General features: G+C 46.6%; 1 protein-coding gene across 1 annotated transcript in view; it reads left to right on the top strand.

The window, feature by feature from the left end:
• The window catches only part of ankrd27 (ankyrin repeat domain 27 (VPS9 domain)), a 46,097-nt gene that overhangs the window by 22,187 nt on the left and 11,417 nt on the right, over window positions 1–12,493 (top strand). Inside the window, exons 9-19 of the mRNA XM_088938844.1 lie at window positions 175–251; window positions 1,606–1,727; window positions 4,055–4,133; window positions 4,568–4,700; window positions 7,433–7,525; window positions 7,680–7,804; window positions 9,369–9,451; window positions 9,646–9,761; window positions 10,396–10,488; window positions 11,080–11,277; window positions 11,993–12,052. Coding sequence (XP_088794970.1) covers window positions 175–251; window positions 1,606–1,727; window positions 4,055–4,133; window positions 4,568–4,700; window positions 7,433–7,525; window positions 7,680–7,804; window positions 9,369–9,451; window positions 9,646–9,761; window positions 10,396–10,488; window positions 11,080–11,277; window positions 11,993–12,052 — 1,179 coding nt within the window. The remainder of the gene's footprint in view (window positions 1–174; window positions 252–1,605; window positions 1,728–4,054; window positions 4,134–4,567; window positions 4,701–7,432; window positions 7,526–7,679; window positions 7,805–9,368; window positions 9,452–9,645; window positions 9,762–10,395; window positions 10,489–11,079; window positions 11,278–11,992; window positions 12,053–12,493) is intronic.

The raw sequence follows: 12,493 nt of genomic DNA, 5'->3' as shown, positions 1-12,493 counted from the left end.
CGCTTGTTTTTTTGTAAGACCTTAGTCAAATAAAGATTAGTCAGTGTTTTGCTACTGCGCTGTATATCCCTCCCTTAAGGATGTCAAGACGTCAGAGAGGGCAGGAGGTTCAGACAAGATGGAGACTTTTCTGAACCCACTGCCCCACTGCTGTTTTTGAAACATTTGTTTCAGGATGCTGCATTTAACAAGACTACCAGACGTCTACAGGACCTTCAGCAAAAAGACTTGGGAGTTAAATCGGAATTTAGGTGAGCCCAGCTGTATTGAGAGGAATAGGGAGAAGGGCAACACATCTGTCATACTGTTTGTTTAATATATGAGTAGATTATAGCGAAGTTATGTCAGATGTTAATTTTTGCATCGTCTCTATTCTGCATGTCATGATGCTAAAACATTGCAGCCAACAAAATGCATCTTTTGCTAAAGCTTGGGGGTCTGGAAGGGGAGGGCTGGAGAAGTGACAGAGCCGAGTCTGGGTCTCACACGTGACTGTGCAGCATGCCCGATGCACACGCCTGTGACAGCACAGCAGCCTGCACTGCTGGGGAGCGTGGAGGAAAACACATTCATGACGCCTTTCATGCAACATGAACATTAACGCCAGAAATTAACAGATTATTCACATTGGGAACAGTTGTTTTAATATTAGAAGTTACGGATCTTTTTCTTAAATTTTCATTTGAATTCCTTTGTTCTCTTGCGTGAGATACGTTTAAAGTGTTATTATTCGTTTCTTTGGGGTCTGAGGTCTTGTGGGCTGTGTGGAATAGTGCTTAGGGCTTAGGTCTGCATGGCCACTCCCGTGCCTCTTCGAGCAGTTTTACTCCAGTGGCTTCACTCCAGGTTGGTGAGGTGGCGCAGGGGTTAATACTGCCTTGCAGTGCTGGGGCCCCGTGTTCAGTTCCTGGGGTGCTACTCTTGAGTGGGTGAGTATTCTCTCCCCATGTTCCCATGGGTCTCCTCCAGGTGCTCCAGTTTCCTCCCACAGTCTAAAGACATGCTGGCAGGTTGATTGGCTTTCGGGTGAATTGGTCCTGATGAGAGTGTGTGTGTGTGTGTGTGTGTGTGTGTGTGTGTGTGTGTGTGCGCGCGCGCGCCCTGTAATGGACTGGCGCCCGTGTGACCGTGAACTGGAAGAAGCAGCAGGAAATGGATGGAGAGATGGCTTCAGTGAACCAGTGAGCATTAATCTAGAGCTGCATAATCTAGATCACAATCTGTTATTGACTTGCATCCCCACAAGGGCGGCGGTCTTGTATAGTCTCCGTAATGTTGCCATGAGCGGGATAATCTCTGAAAACTGTGGGCTGCTGGCCTTGTGGTAGGACTTTGATCAGTTAATCTAGGATTACATATAGGATTTTCTTTCGAAATTTAGCCAGGGACTCTTGATTCATGTCACAAAACACCAGGCCTGTTCAATACTGCATACATCGAGCCTTCTTTCCTGATGTGCGAGAAGTGGAATTAAATGTGCCGTGAACTCCCCAAGCAGGGGCATGTGCTGTGTGCGTGTGTGTCCGTGCACACCGCGCTGCATGGTCCCCAGACCCCAGAGCACACACACCACAGACCCGCACTTCCTGTCTTCCTCCTTTCCAGCATCAACGTGCCGCGGGCCAAGCGGGAGCTGGGCCAGCTGAACCGCTGCACCTCTCCCCTGCAGAAGCTGCTGTGCCTCCGCAAGGTGGCCCTGGCCATCGTGCAGCCCCCCAGCCGCAGAGGTGCGTACCCCCGCCCGCCAGCCCGCCGCCGCCGCAGGAGTGCGGGGGCTGTTGAGTGAAGACTGCCGAGAGGAGACGTCAGCCGCCCTGCTCTCGCTACTGCAAAGCGACTCGGTGTTGCAGACAAAATAACCCCTTCTATCACAGCGTCTTATCTTTAACTGAAACAAGTGAAGATGTGCAGATGGGTGTTAACAGTGCTGCGCCGCTCCATAAAGACCAGCTTTACATACAGTATGTTCGTAGACAATATTAAAGGTACTCGAACATCCCATGTAATGTGTGTTAATGGTGTCATGGACTCCCAGATTAGCACTGGGATTTAATGTTCTTTACAGGGAATAAATTGTTGCCACCCTGTAAATAAAGAATATTGAGAGGAGAGAAAGTTTAACTTTCCTTGTCCCTCTTTATTGAATTTAAGAGCACGACTTAGTTTCTGGTCTGTGGCTGCTCTGTAGCGAATGGAAGAGCTGGAAGAGCTGGACACATCCAGCATTGCCACACCGTGAATCGGACGGTATTTACCTTCCCCTCACACCTGCGAGGCTTCTGTCTCCTTCATCAAGGCCACTTGGTGCAAAGATCCGAGCCGTCGTTAAAGAGGAACAGCAGTCCCAATTTCTGAGACCGGTTATTAGAACTCGGTAACCAAATAAATTCATGGACGGCATAGAATATTTTTACAAATTTCACTTTAAGCTCAAAATCGTGAACATTGTTGATTGTCGTCGTTGTTGCAAAGGCCTGCTCTCCCCAGGAGCGAGAGTTTGCGAGATGCGGCCCTTCCTGCTCACGAGACACTGCAGGAATGATCTAACGTGATTTGCATGCAGACTTAACAAGTAGTATTTGGCGGCACTCTCAAAGCCGAGAACAATATTTCTGTTGGATTGAAAGAGATGTCTTTACAATGCTTGTTTACAATGTCATAGTGCCTTTCCATGTCACTGGATGTTCTGATTCACAGAACATGGCACTGAGCACACCAGTGGAAACTCCATCTGTTTTGTGGTGTAAATTGGAGGTTTTACAAGTTACCGTGTACATTTTACTCTCATTGCAGTTTGAAATTCACTCATCAATGCCGATTCTTTCTAGCACTGCAGTTCCCCTTTAATGACAATAACCCACCTGCTGAAACATGCTGGCCTTGTTTCTTTTTTTGCTTCATCTTCTCTCTCTCCTGGGACGGCAGCGTGCTCAGTGGGCTAGTGCTCCAGTCTGGACATGTTCAGGATTCATGATCGCTAACGCGGTGGCTGACATGCCCTTCAGCCAAGTGTTTAAAGTAGATTAGTCCAGCTAGCGCAGCTGAGTGAATGGTTACCAGACACTTGAGTCAAAGCAAAAACAGGTTGTTGGAGCCCTTGGAAGTCATTTTGGGGAAAAATTATTAGGCAAATACTTTCATCATAATTCTTCGTCGCAATAACAGTGTTCTGTAGCTATCCACATAACTACAAGAGAGTTTTATTAGTTTTGCGTTTTTCCCCATGCCATTAGTGTTCAGGTGTGAAAGATAATATATACAGTATAAATGGCAACAGCATGAGGTTTTCAGTAGTTTGTTTCCATCATTCACACGGAGTCTTTGATTTCCAGTTACTCCTGCCTGGACTGTAGATATCTGCTCTGTGAGATTGAATTTCAACACTCTTGCTTTCCTCATTAAGTGAGACGTGCTCTGCACTCTAGTGTCAGGACACCCGTCTGCCGCTCGTCAGTAAATCAGAACTGAGAATGAGTAGAAGGAAAAACATTGCTTCACTTGAAAGTGCCCTGTTTGTTTTGAGCACAGGAACACCAGGCTGGCAATCTTCGGTGATTACAGAAGGCAGGTTTTACAATTGGAGGAAAACACTGCGCTGGAGTTCAGTCAGCCATCGCCACCAGTGATTTAGAAACAGGGCAATTTGTTTTGGAATTTGGTAGTTGACAGAATGATAATGTGTTCTGCCTTCCATCTAAAACTGGGATCAATTAGTTGTTTGCGAATTAGAAAAAAGGATTAAAACTATTTTCTTCTATTTTGCATGTGAGGTGAAATTTTACCTTGATTTTATTATTTCAATGTGGTGTTTTATTTAAGAAGGCGAAAGGGAGGATGCCTCAGAGTGCTTAAAAAAGCAATCTACGTACATTACTGAGGTTTAATTTTTAATTCATTTTATCGTTGGGAATATTCTTTAACAACAGGAAATTAATAGTTGATCATGTTTGCTTTCTCAGTGTTAATGGTAATAAATTACTCTGGTAATGGTAATGATTTGTGATTACCTTCTCTTTTTAAGATAAAGCAATTTACTCTTTTATTTTTTTGGCAGTGAACATAGAGGCCATGTGTGCCGATGACCTCCTGTCTGTGCTGTTGTATTTATTGGTGAAAACAGAAGTACCCAACTGGTAGGTAGATACCCCTATAATCTTTTGGGTTTTTTGTTTATTCTAAAATTGACAAAGCAAATGTAAATGTACAGGCGGCAGCTCTTCTCATTGAGCTTTCTGCAGGAGCTTACCACGAGGCCAGGCCGCAGGCGCTTTGCTTAATCCCTCAAGTAGGAAGACCAGAATCTTCCCGAACATTGTTCTCAGAACTTTAGGAAGTTCTTTACGTCAACAAAATGGACTGCGTGCTTGTGGCTTGACCAGGGAAGCAGAGAAGGGCTCTGCACGTGCGTGCTGAGGAAGGATTGTCGTAATTGGGCCGTGCCTTCCGGTCGGACGGAGATCGAACGGCTTGGCCCCCAGCCTGCTCTCGCTCCCAGCGGGATCGCGCAGAGGAGCGGCGGCGGCGGTCTTGGCTGTGTGCTAGTGGGTCGTACCTGTGTGTTTTTCAGGATGGCCAACCTCAGCTACATCAAGAACTTCCGGTTCTGCCACTCTTCAAAGGACGAGCTGAGCTACTGCCTGACGTCGTTCGAGGCCGCGGTGGAGTACATCAGCCAGGGCAACCTCACCCTGGGGCAGACGGTAACGGGCCGCCCACGCTGACGCCCGCGGCGACGGGCCGCCCACACAAATCCATCCTGAGGATTCGCATCTTGTGCTCTGAGGGGAATCTTTTAACACCCCACAGAGACCTACACTTATACTCTAAAGGCGTAAACCAGCCACCATCCAAACTATCATCATGACAGCAGCATCAGATGGGATTTCTGTATTGATTTCCTATGAAGAGCTGCTGTCTCTCCCCGCAGCATGACGTGACAGATAAATTAAAGCATTCAACATCCCGTTTGTTTACTGGCAGCGGTGAAGTAGGACCTCCTCATAATGTTTCATTTGCTCTAGCATTAAGAGCTTGTTTGGTAGCCTCCTGTAGAAGCTTAGTTTTTATTGACTTAAAATTATAGAGGCATCTACCCAGTCTCATCTTTTCCTGATAAGTCCATATTTGCAACCACTCTTCTGACCTTGTGACCATGAATTACTTGTGCACAGATATTGTGTCCTAGAGTGACCTCACACTGTGTTCTTCAGCTTGTTGTGCCTGTTACTTTTCAGAGTAATATGATGTTTCCATGTGTTTTTGAGAAAGACCCTTTTCCCTGACCTGAAATGAGCCCTCTTACCTCTGTAGTTTGGAAAACAGTTGGGAACAAAATTAGGAAATGCGACCTCAAATTAGCTCCAGTAGAGGGGGGTTGATAAGCTCTTGTGCTTACAAGGCTCTTTGAGCCTTATGGACTGGATGGCTTGTTGAACCTCCGACACTGATCGGTCTTTATGACTTTGGACAAGACTTGCCTCCACCCAGTCACGCTCTCACTCTCAGCAGCTGAAAACTCGGATCTCATTAGCCCGCAGTCCAAAGTATGCAACTTGCTGCCGTCTCTAAATGTTTCATGTAACATCGTCGCATGAATTATTGAGGGCGCCTCTTTGCCTCCCTGCTGCTGGCGCTCATGCAGGCAGTGCGCTGGAAGCATCCTGCCCAGAGCCCATAGTCACAGCCGCTCCCCCATCTGGTAGACTGCACCCCGTCTGCCAAGGAGGCTGGGCGTCTGGAGGCGACATCGGTACATTGTCTCAGTTACTGGTTCTCCACTTGCCTTCCACTCAGTACATCGTGTTTCTAGACTGATCTTGCCTTCACTTTTCCAGGGGGTCCCCGAGATACGCCGAGCTGTAAATACAGTGCAGGCTGTGGCTCTGCCGAGCTCTAGGAGCTTAGTTTTCAGCCTTTCAGTTCGGTTCAGCTGTTTGTTTATCTGCTTTGAGAAAAAGGTTCCAGAAGGACTGTTAAGCAGATTCACGCACAGAAAGCATCGAAACTCAGGCCAGGATTGCAGGATTGTCTGGTAGGATCACACCAGAAGCACGGTGGGGATTTCAGCGTTGCAGTGTAACACAGTAATCGACAAACAAGGACATGATAAAGTTGAGAGGGCTCCGCGTTTACCCTGTAGTCCAGGCTTCTTCGGTATTAAACTGATCGAGTCACCCAGCTCCTCTTCGCCTCTTAATCCAGCTGACTTCACCTCACTAGGGTGATTTCTATGACCAGTGCAGTCTGTGTCAGGAAGCCACGTGGGTCACATTTTCACTCTGACAGGGGTGTGTGAATGAGGATTTTTTCTTCCCCAAAAGGTCACCTAAGGAGAACCTTTGTGGGTTGAATATCATGTAGCTTACCACTTAGTGCTGGCATTTCCAAGGTGAGTTAATCACAGAAAAGAACCAGCTGATGGATTCTGTGGAAAGCACAATGTTTTTAATGGAGAGCCAGTGAGAGAGGACTTGGGGTCTGTTGAGGACAGCACTCTCAGTAATGCCCAGAGATGAGGAACTGGTAGTACTTTTACCTAGTATTTACTCTTCCCTTCCTACATATACTGTATTGTAGGAGCTCAAACATCTTTCTCACTTTCACCATGTATGCATTTGTATTATTAATAAGACATCATGCCCTTATGACTAATAATTGTATTATAAGTAATGCCATAATTATTATGACATTATAATTAATGAAGCAAGCTCTTAAGCCATTTGTAGTAAGTAGACCAGCTCTAGGCACCATTGTCCTTATCATAACCTAATCATAAGTGCTCTATTAATTTAAGATTAAGCTTTTTTGTTACAGAGATTCCATTTTTTCCTACAAAAAAAGGTTTTTAATTTCCATAAAAGGGAAATTTGTGGACCTGACCATCATGCCATAACTTGAATATGAGACTTGCAATCCTTGAGGCTCTTCAAACAGCCCTCTACTGGAGTGGTTGTTTAGAGGCTACATTTCCTAATATTCTTCCTCCACTAGTTTACTACCTGCAGAGAGGTGAGAGGACTCAGTTCAGGTCAGGCAAAAGGGCTGATATGAATTATGCTCTCTGTGATGGGTGTTGTTAATGAACTCTCCTCTGTGACCAGGTTGAGCTTCTTGTTTCCCTGAAGAAACTGATGTGGTCTGTTGATTACTACAGATAGATAGGTACACACAGAATGAGAAAAATGTGTGAGTACAAGAATTTAAAGAGAGAGACTGACTACTGGGTAAAAGGATTTTGTAGCAATCAGTGGACCTGGTGCCAAGTTAAGTGCCAAGGTGACAGTCAAGTTAAGGCATGACTTTGGTGACACGTGTTTGAAAGCCTTCAGCTCCCAAATTGACCTGGGGGAAGTTTATTCAGAAAGGTTAAGTGTGTGAAAGAGGAGGACACACCTTATCTGTTTGTAACATCTTCATTCCTCTATATTCTTAGGGGTCTGGCGAACTGAACGACAAGCTGTTCTTCAGACAGAAAATGAACCTGCTCTCCCAGAATTCAGCTACCCCGACAGACTGTCTGTTTGAGGTAAGCCTGTGCATTTTACCTACAGATGCTTTATTTTTAGTTTTATCATTAAATTTATGAGAAGAGCCTGATGGGGGGGAGGAAGAATGAGCAACATGAAGAATGCAAGGCTGGGGGGACTGGAGAATGTCATGTGTCTGTGTGTCTCCTTCAGCACATCGCCAACGGGAACGAGGCAGAGGTGAGGCGCCTGCTGAGCGAGGGCGAGAGTGAAGAGGAAGGCGTGGAGATGTGCCATCCCCTGTGCTCCTGTGAGAGCTGTGAGAGGCAGGCGTCAGGGTGAGGACAGTGTCACTCCTGTGAGCGCTGCGAGGGGCAGGCGTCAGGGTGAGGACAGTGTCACTCCTGTGAGCGCCGCGAGGGGCAGGCGTCAGGGTGAGGACAGTGTCACTCCTGTGAGCGCCGTGAGGGGCAGGCGTCGGGGTGAGGACAGTGTTACTCCTGTGAGCGCCGCAAGGGGCAGGCGTCAGGGTGAGGACAGTGTCACTCCTGTGAGCGCCGCGAGGGGCAGGCGTCAGGGTGAGGACAGTGTCAGTCGTGAGGTGAGGTGCTGAGTGGGTTCCGGTTGCTGTGGACACCACTGGTGAAATGAAAGGGGCAGTTCTGCAGTCACTGATGTTACATTCTGTAGTTCAAGGACAGTAAATGCCAGGCAGCTGTGAGGCGCTGACTTCTGATGTTTCAACAACTTGCCATCCAGACCTTTTTATTCTGTCTTATTTAGTCTGCCTGGACTCTCTGTAGGGCAGGTAGCAGTGGTGGGGTTTATCTTTAAAGGCTGTGGGGGCATTTTGCTTTCCAGCCTGAAACAATACTTGGACTTGAACCAGAGTGCTCTCATCCTGTGAGGGTAAACAGCAGATCGGTTTCAGACTCCATTACCTCGGGCTGTTTCATAAAGGCCTAGGATTCTCATGCTCTTTTAAATGCTAATGAACTGCTTTGCAAACAGCAGGAGCATTTGCTTGAAAATACAAAGATGCTTGTACTGTGTGTGAAGTGGGTTGAATTGCTAGGAGCAATCTGATAGCGTTACAAGTGGCTTCTTCACTAAGCCTGAAGCTATACGCCTTCTTTCAGAAAGCTGGAATTCTCTGCAGCTCCACAAATGTAATAAGGCAACATAAAACAGATTTGGCCTGCTCCACCATTGTCTTTGTTTTTCTTAGGCAAGTCCTGCAAAAATGAAAAGAAAGCTTTCAGTTGAGGAGGAGTGATAAAGATTTTAGAATGAGGCTAGGACTGGGACTAAATTTGTGCCAAACCAAAACTTGAAACTACTGAGCTTTGCTGATAAAATACCCTTAATAAGCACGACATAAAACATCCGCTCCTGATCTGCGCTGTGAGTGTTTTACTGTACATTTTTCTCTCACCATGCATTTGCAAAGTGCATTAGTCCTCTTTGGAAATTTCTTGTGTTTTATTAAACATTGCTTAGTGGTTTGCCAACACTTCAGTAGTGTTCTGAAAATACTGTATAATAAAATATGTTCACATGTAGCCACAACTGCTTATTAACCTGTTGTTCATTTTCTTTTTGTTGCATTCTTTTCCAAACCTTTGAAGACATCAGATCGTATTACGTTTTAAGACTGGTTTTGAATCCTGTTGCTATGGAAAGCACCACAGCAGAAAAGAACTCGCAGCGTCTCTTAGCCTTGTTACCTGCGAACATGGAGATGATTGCACCGAAATCAATTGGCAAGGAAGCATTGTTTAGCTGCTCGCACTTTAGAAATCACTGAGAAGAAATGTCTAGCCTTCCTGTTTTGAGTTCTTTTGCCTTGAGTTCTTTTTTTTCCCTTTCAGCAATCTCATTAGAGTGAGTTTCTCTCTGTAGGAGGCTGAATGACCCATCCATTGTCACTCCTTTCTCCCGCGATGACAGGGGCTACACGCCACTCCACATTGCTGCTATTTGTGGTGAGCGGATTTCTTTGTACTGCGGAACAATAAGCCTGCACTTGCCTGGGTGTTTGCTTGTGGTTTTTTCCTGCCTCGTGCTCTTCAGTAGTCTGTGAAGAACCTTCTTCCGGGCGACGGAGGTGCTGAGCGCCAGAAACACGCGGTCTCCTCCCGGACCCTGCTAACTCCTTCCCCTCCCTGTCTCCTCAAAGGTCAGACGTTGCTGATCGACCTGCTGGTGTCCAAGGGGGCAGTGGTCAACGCCACAGATTACCACGCCCTCACGCCCCTTCACCTGTCCTGTCAGAAGGGCTACCAGGGCGTGACGGTAAGACAGCAACGCCACATGCCTTTATATACAGTATAATGACATACATTCAACACATCAGTAAACATTGCAAACCCTGGCTGCAGTGCGGCTCTACTTTATTCCAATAGTGGTTTTAAGAATGTTCAGTTTAGAGATCCTTGATATGTTTGTAAGGATAAATTGTACCATTAACAAATTATATTTTCATGTCTTCTCTGACATAGTGAAAACGGGAAACGTATTCGAAAATCCTTCGCTATTTCAAATAGTATTCGTTTACTGGTATCGATAAAGCCTTTGAGGTTAATTCTCGAGATTTTCATCCTTGCTAGTTTGTTCTTCCTGCCTTCAGAAGGCCATAGCTGCATTTGGAAACTAAATGAGATCTAGAAATGGTGGCTGCAGCTCCTTTTAAATGCTCTCTCTTTGGATTACAATGGGCACTCAACCCAGAAAACAGAGAGAGTATGGAAGGTGAGGTCACACGTTCATAATCATTGCTGATATAGTGTCGGTCAGTTCTGACGATGGGATATTTTTCTCCTACTTTCAGAAAGCGAAGCATCAGTTTCCAGCCTGCACAATTTATTTAACCATCCTGACTTGTGTTCTGGTGTTGATAAGCAGAGTCTGTGTCTCTCTTCTTCCCCAGTTGCTGCTCCTGCACTACAAAGCCAGGACGTCCGTACAGGACAACAACGGGAACACCCCCCTCCATCTGGCCTGCATGTATGGACACGAAGACGTAAGGCCCTGCCAGCCCCCCCTTTGAGCTCTCCGTGTTTGCACTTAGCTTCTGGTTTGCACTGTGTTAACCATCGCCAGCCTCACACCCTTCGAAGGCACCTAAGGCTCTTGAGTCCTGGGTTCGATTCCCAGTATTCATACGTTATGAAGGACAGGCGTCCCATCCAGGGGGTATCCTGCCCTGAGCCCATTGTCTGCTGGGTTAGTCTCCAGCTCACTGCAGCCCTGTATCGGAATAAGCAGTTATCGAACTTTAATGGGAACCATCTCGCAAGAAGCACTTCAGAAAGCAATGTGGGATTGTGGTGATAGTGTTCATGTGGGTGTGCTCTTTGCTAGCTCTGATTTGCCCTCTGTTCTCAGTTACAACCTCATTCAGTAACGTGCTGGAAGAAAATCTGTCTGTGGCTCTGAGCTGAACTTGTGATCATGCCCTCTTGCTTACAGACGCAAATGCTCCAGAAAAGCCTTTGCCCTTTCAACAACGGTGTGTGTTTCTGATATCCCTACTCGGATAACCCTAATGCACACGCCTCTTTCGTTTCATATCCCCGCCTGCCCGTTAAAACGCTGGTGCCCTGCGGTCCAGTGCGTGAAGGCGCTCGTGTACTACGACGTCCTCTCCTGCCAGCTGGACATCCAGAACGACAAGGGAGACACCCCCTTGCACATCGCCGCACGCTGGGGCTACGAGGGCATCATCGAGGTGCTGCTGGAGAACGGCGCGAGCACCTCCCTGGAGAACAAAGCCAAGGAGACGCCTTTCCAGTGTGCGCTCAACACGCGGGTACGCTGGCCGGCTCGTGCGTCAACACTGTCCCCTGTAGCCCCTCAGATTAAAGATAACTGCTTACACTTATAGAGCGCTTTTCTGGACACTCCACTCAAAGCGCTTTACAGGTAATGGGGATCCCCTCCTCCACCACCAGTGTGCAGCCCCACCTGGATGATGTGCTGGTAATCTCCCCACACACCAGCTCTCAGTGGGGAGGAGAGCAGAGTGATGGAGCCAGTTCAGAGACGGGGGTCATTAGGAGGCCATGACTGGTAAAAGCCAGGGGGAAATGTGGCCAGGACCCCTGTAAACACCCCTGCTCTTCTGCAGTAGCAATAGCTCATAAATCCTCAGATTCCTGTGCAGTGGTCGTCTGATTTCCACCTCTTCTCTCACGCCCCCTGCCTCTCTCCTCCAGCAGGAGTCAGGTGACTGTGTAATGATTTTACATGAGCATTTTAAGAGGGGCAAATGCCACAAGACTCAGGTTCCTGTAAGGACATCTGTCGGTTCATAGATGGTTTGCTGTCCTTTGAGGTACCTATTCCTTCTTTCTTTCTCTTTTCTTTCTTTTTTGAAAAACAGCGATAAGAGGAAAATGAAGGAAGGGATCTGATATCCCTTCATACATCACTGCTCTGGCAAATGTTATTCTTAAATGCCCTTTTTTCCTCTAAGTCAAGGTGTCTCTAAAAAAATCTGACTTTTATGTTTTGTCGTGTTGCAGATCTTGTCCCTCCTGGAGCTGACAAACAATGGGTTTGAGGGAAGGCAGAGTGCTGGTGAGGTAGGACTGTTCCCTGATTTCATTCCTTCACTGTGATGTCTTGATGTCTTGAGGCCCAGTACAAGGGATTTGACTGATGATAATTCTCCAGTTTGTTTCTGCACAGACCTTTTCACTGAAACACACAGCAGTCTCACACAGTAGAGTGGGACTGTTGTTACTAAACTCTCAGTCTCAAGGCTTTAGATGTATTGGCTCATCTTCTCAAGCAGTTTGTGTACTTTGTGGCATTTCTGCATTTTTAAGTGAGAGTGCTCATACGTTACTAGCAGTATCTGTATTATCAACAGGCTCTCCATAGCAATGTTAAACTATTTTCCTGTGCCAATTCTGGACATTAAAACTTCCAGAACACTTTTCACTTAGAAGACATGTTTTGTGGGACAGCATATAGTAATGTACTGTACCTACTGGGGCTCACGGGTTCAAGTTCCAGATGCT

This window comes from Atractosteus spatula, chromosome 21, assembly GCF_055471065.1.
Source record: "Atractosteus spatula isolate fAtrSpa1 chromosome 21, fAtrSpa1.hap1, whole genome shotgun sequence".
NCBI classification, from domain to species: domain Eukaryota; kingdom Metazoa; phylum Chordata; class Actinopteri; order Semionotiformes; family Lepisosteidae; genus Atractosteus; species Atractosteus spatula.
Note: the sequence above shows the minus strand (reverse complement) of the source record. Positions and strands in the feature narration are given on the sequence as shown.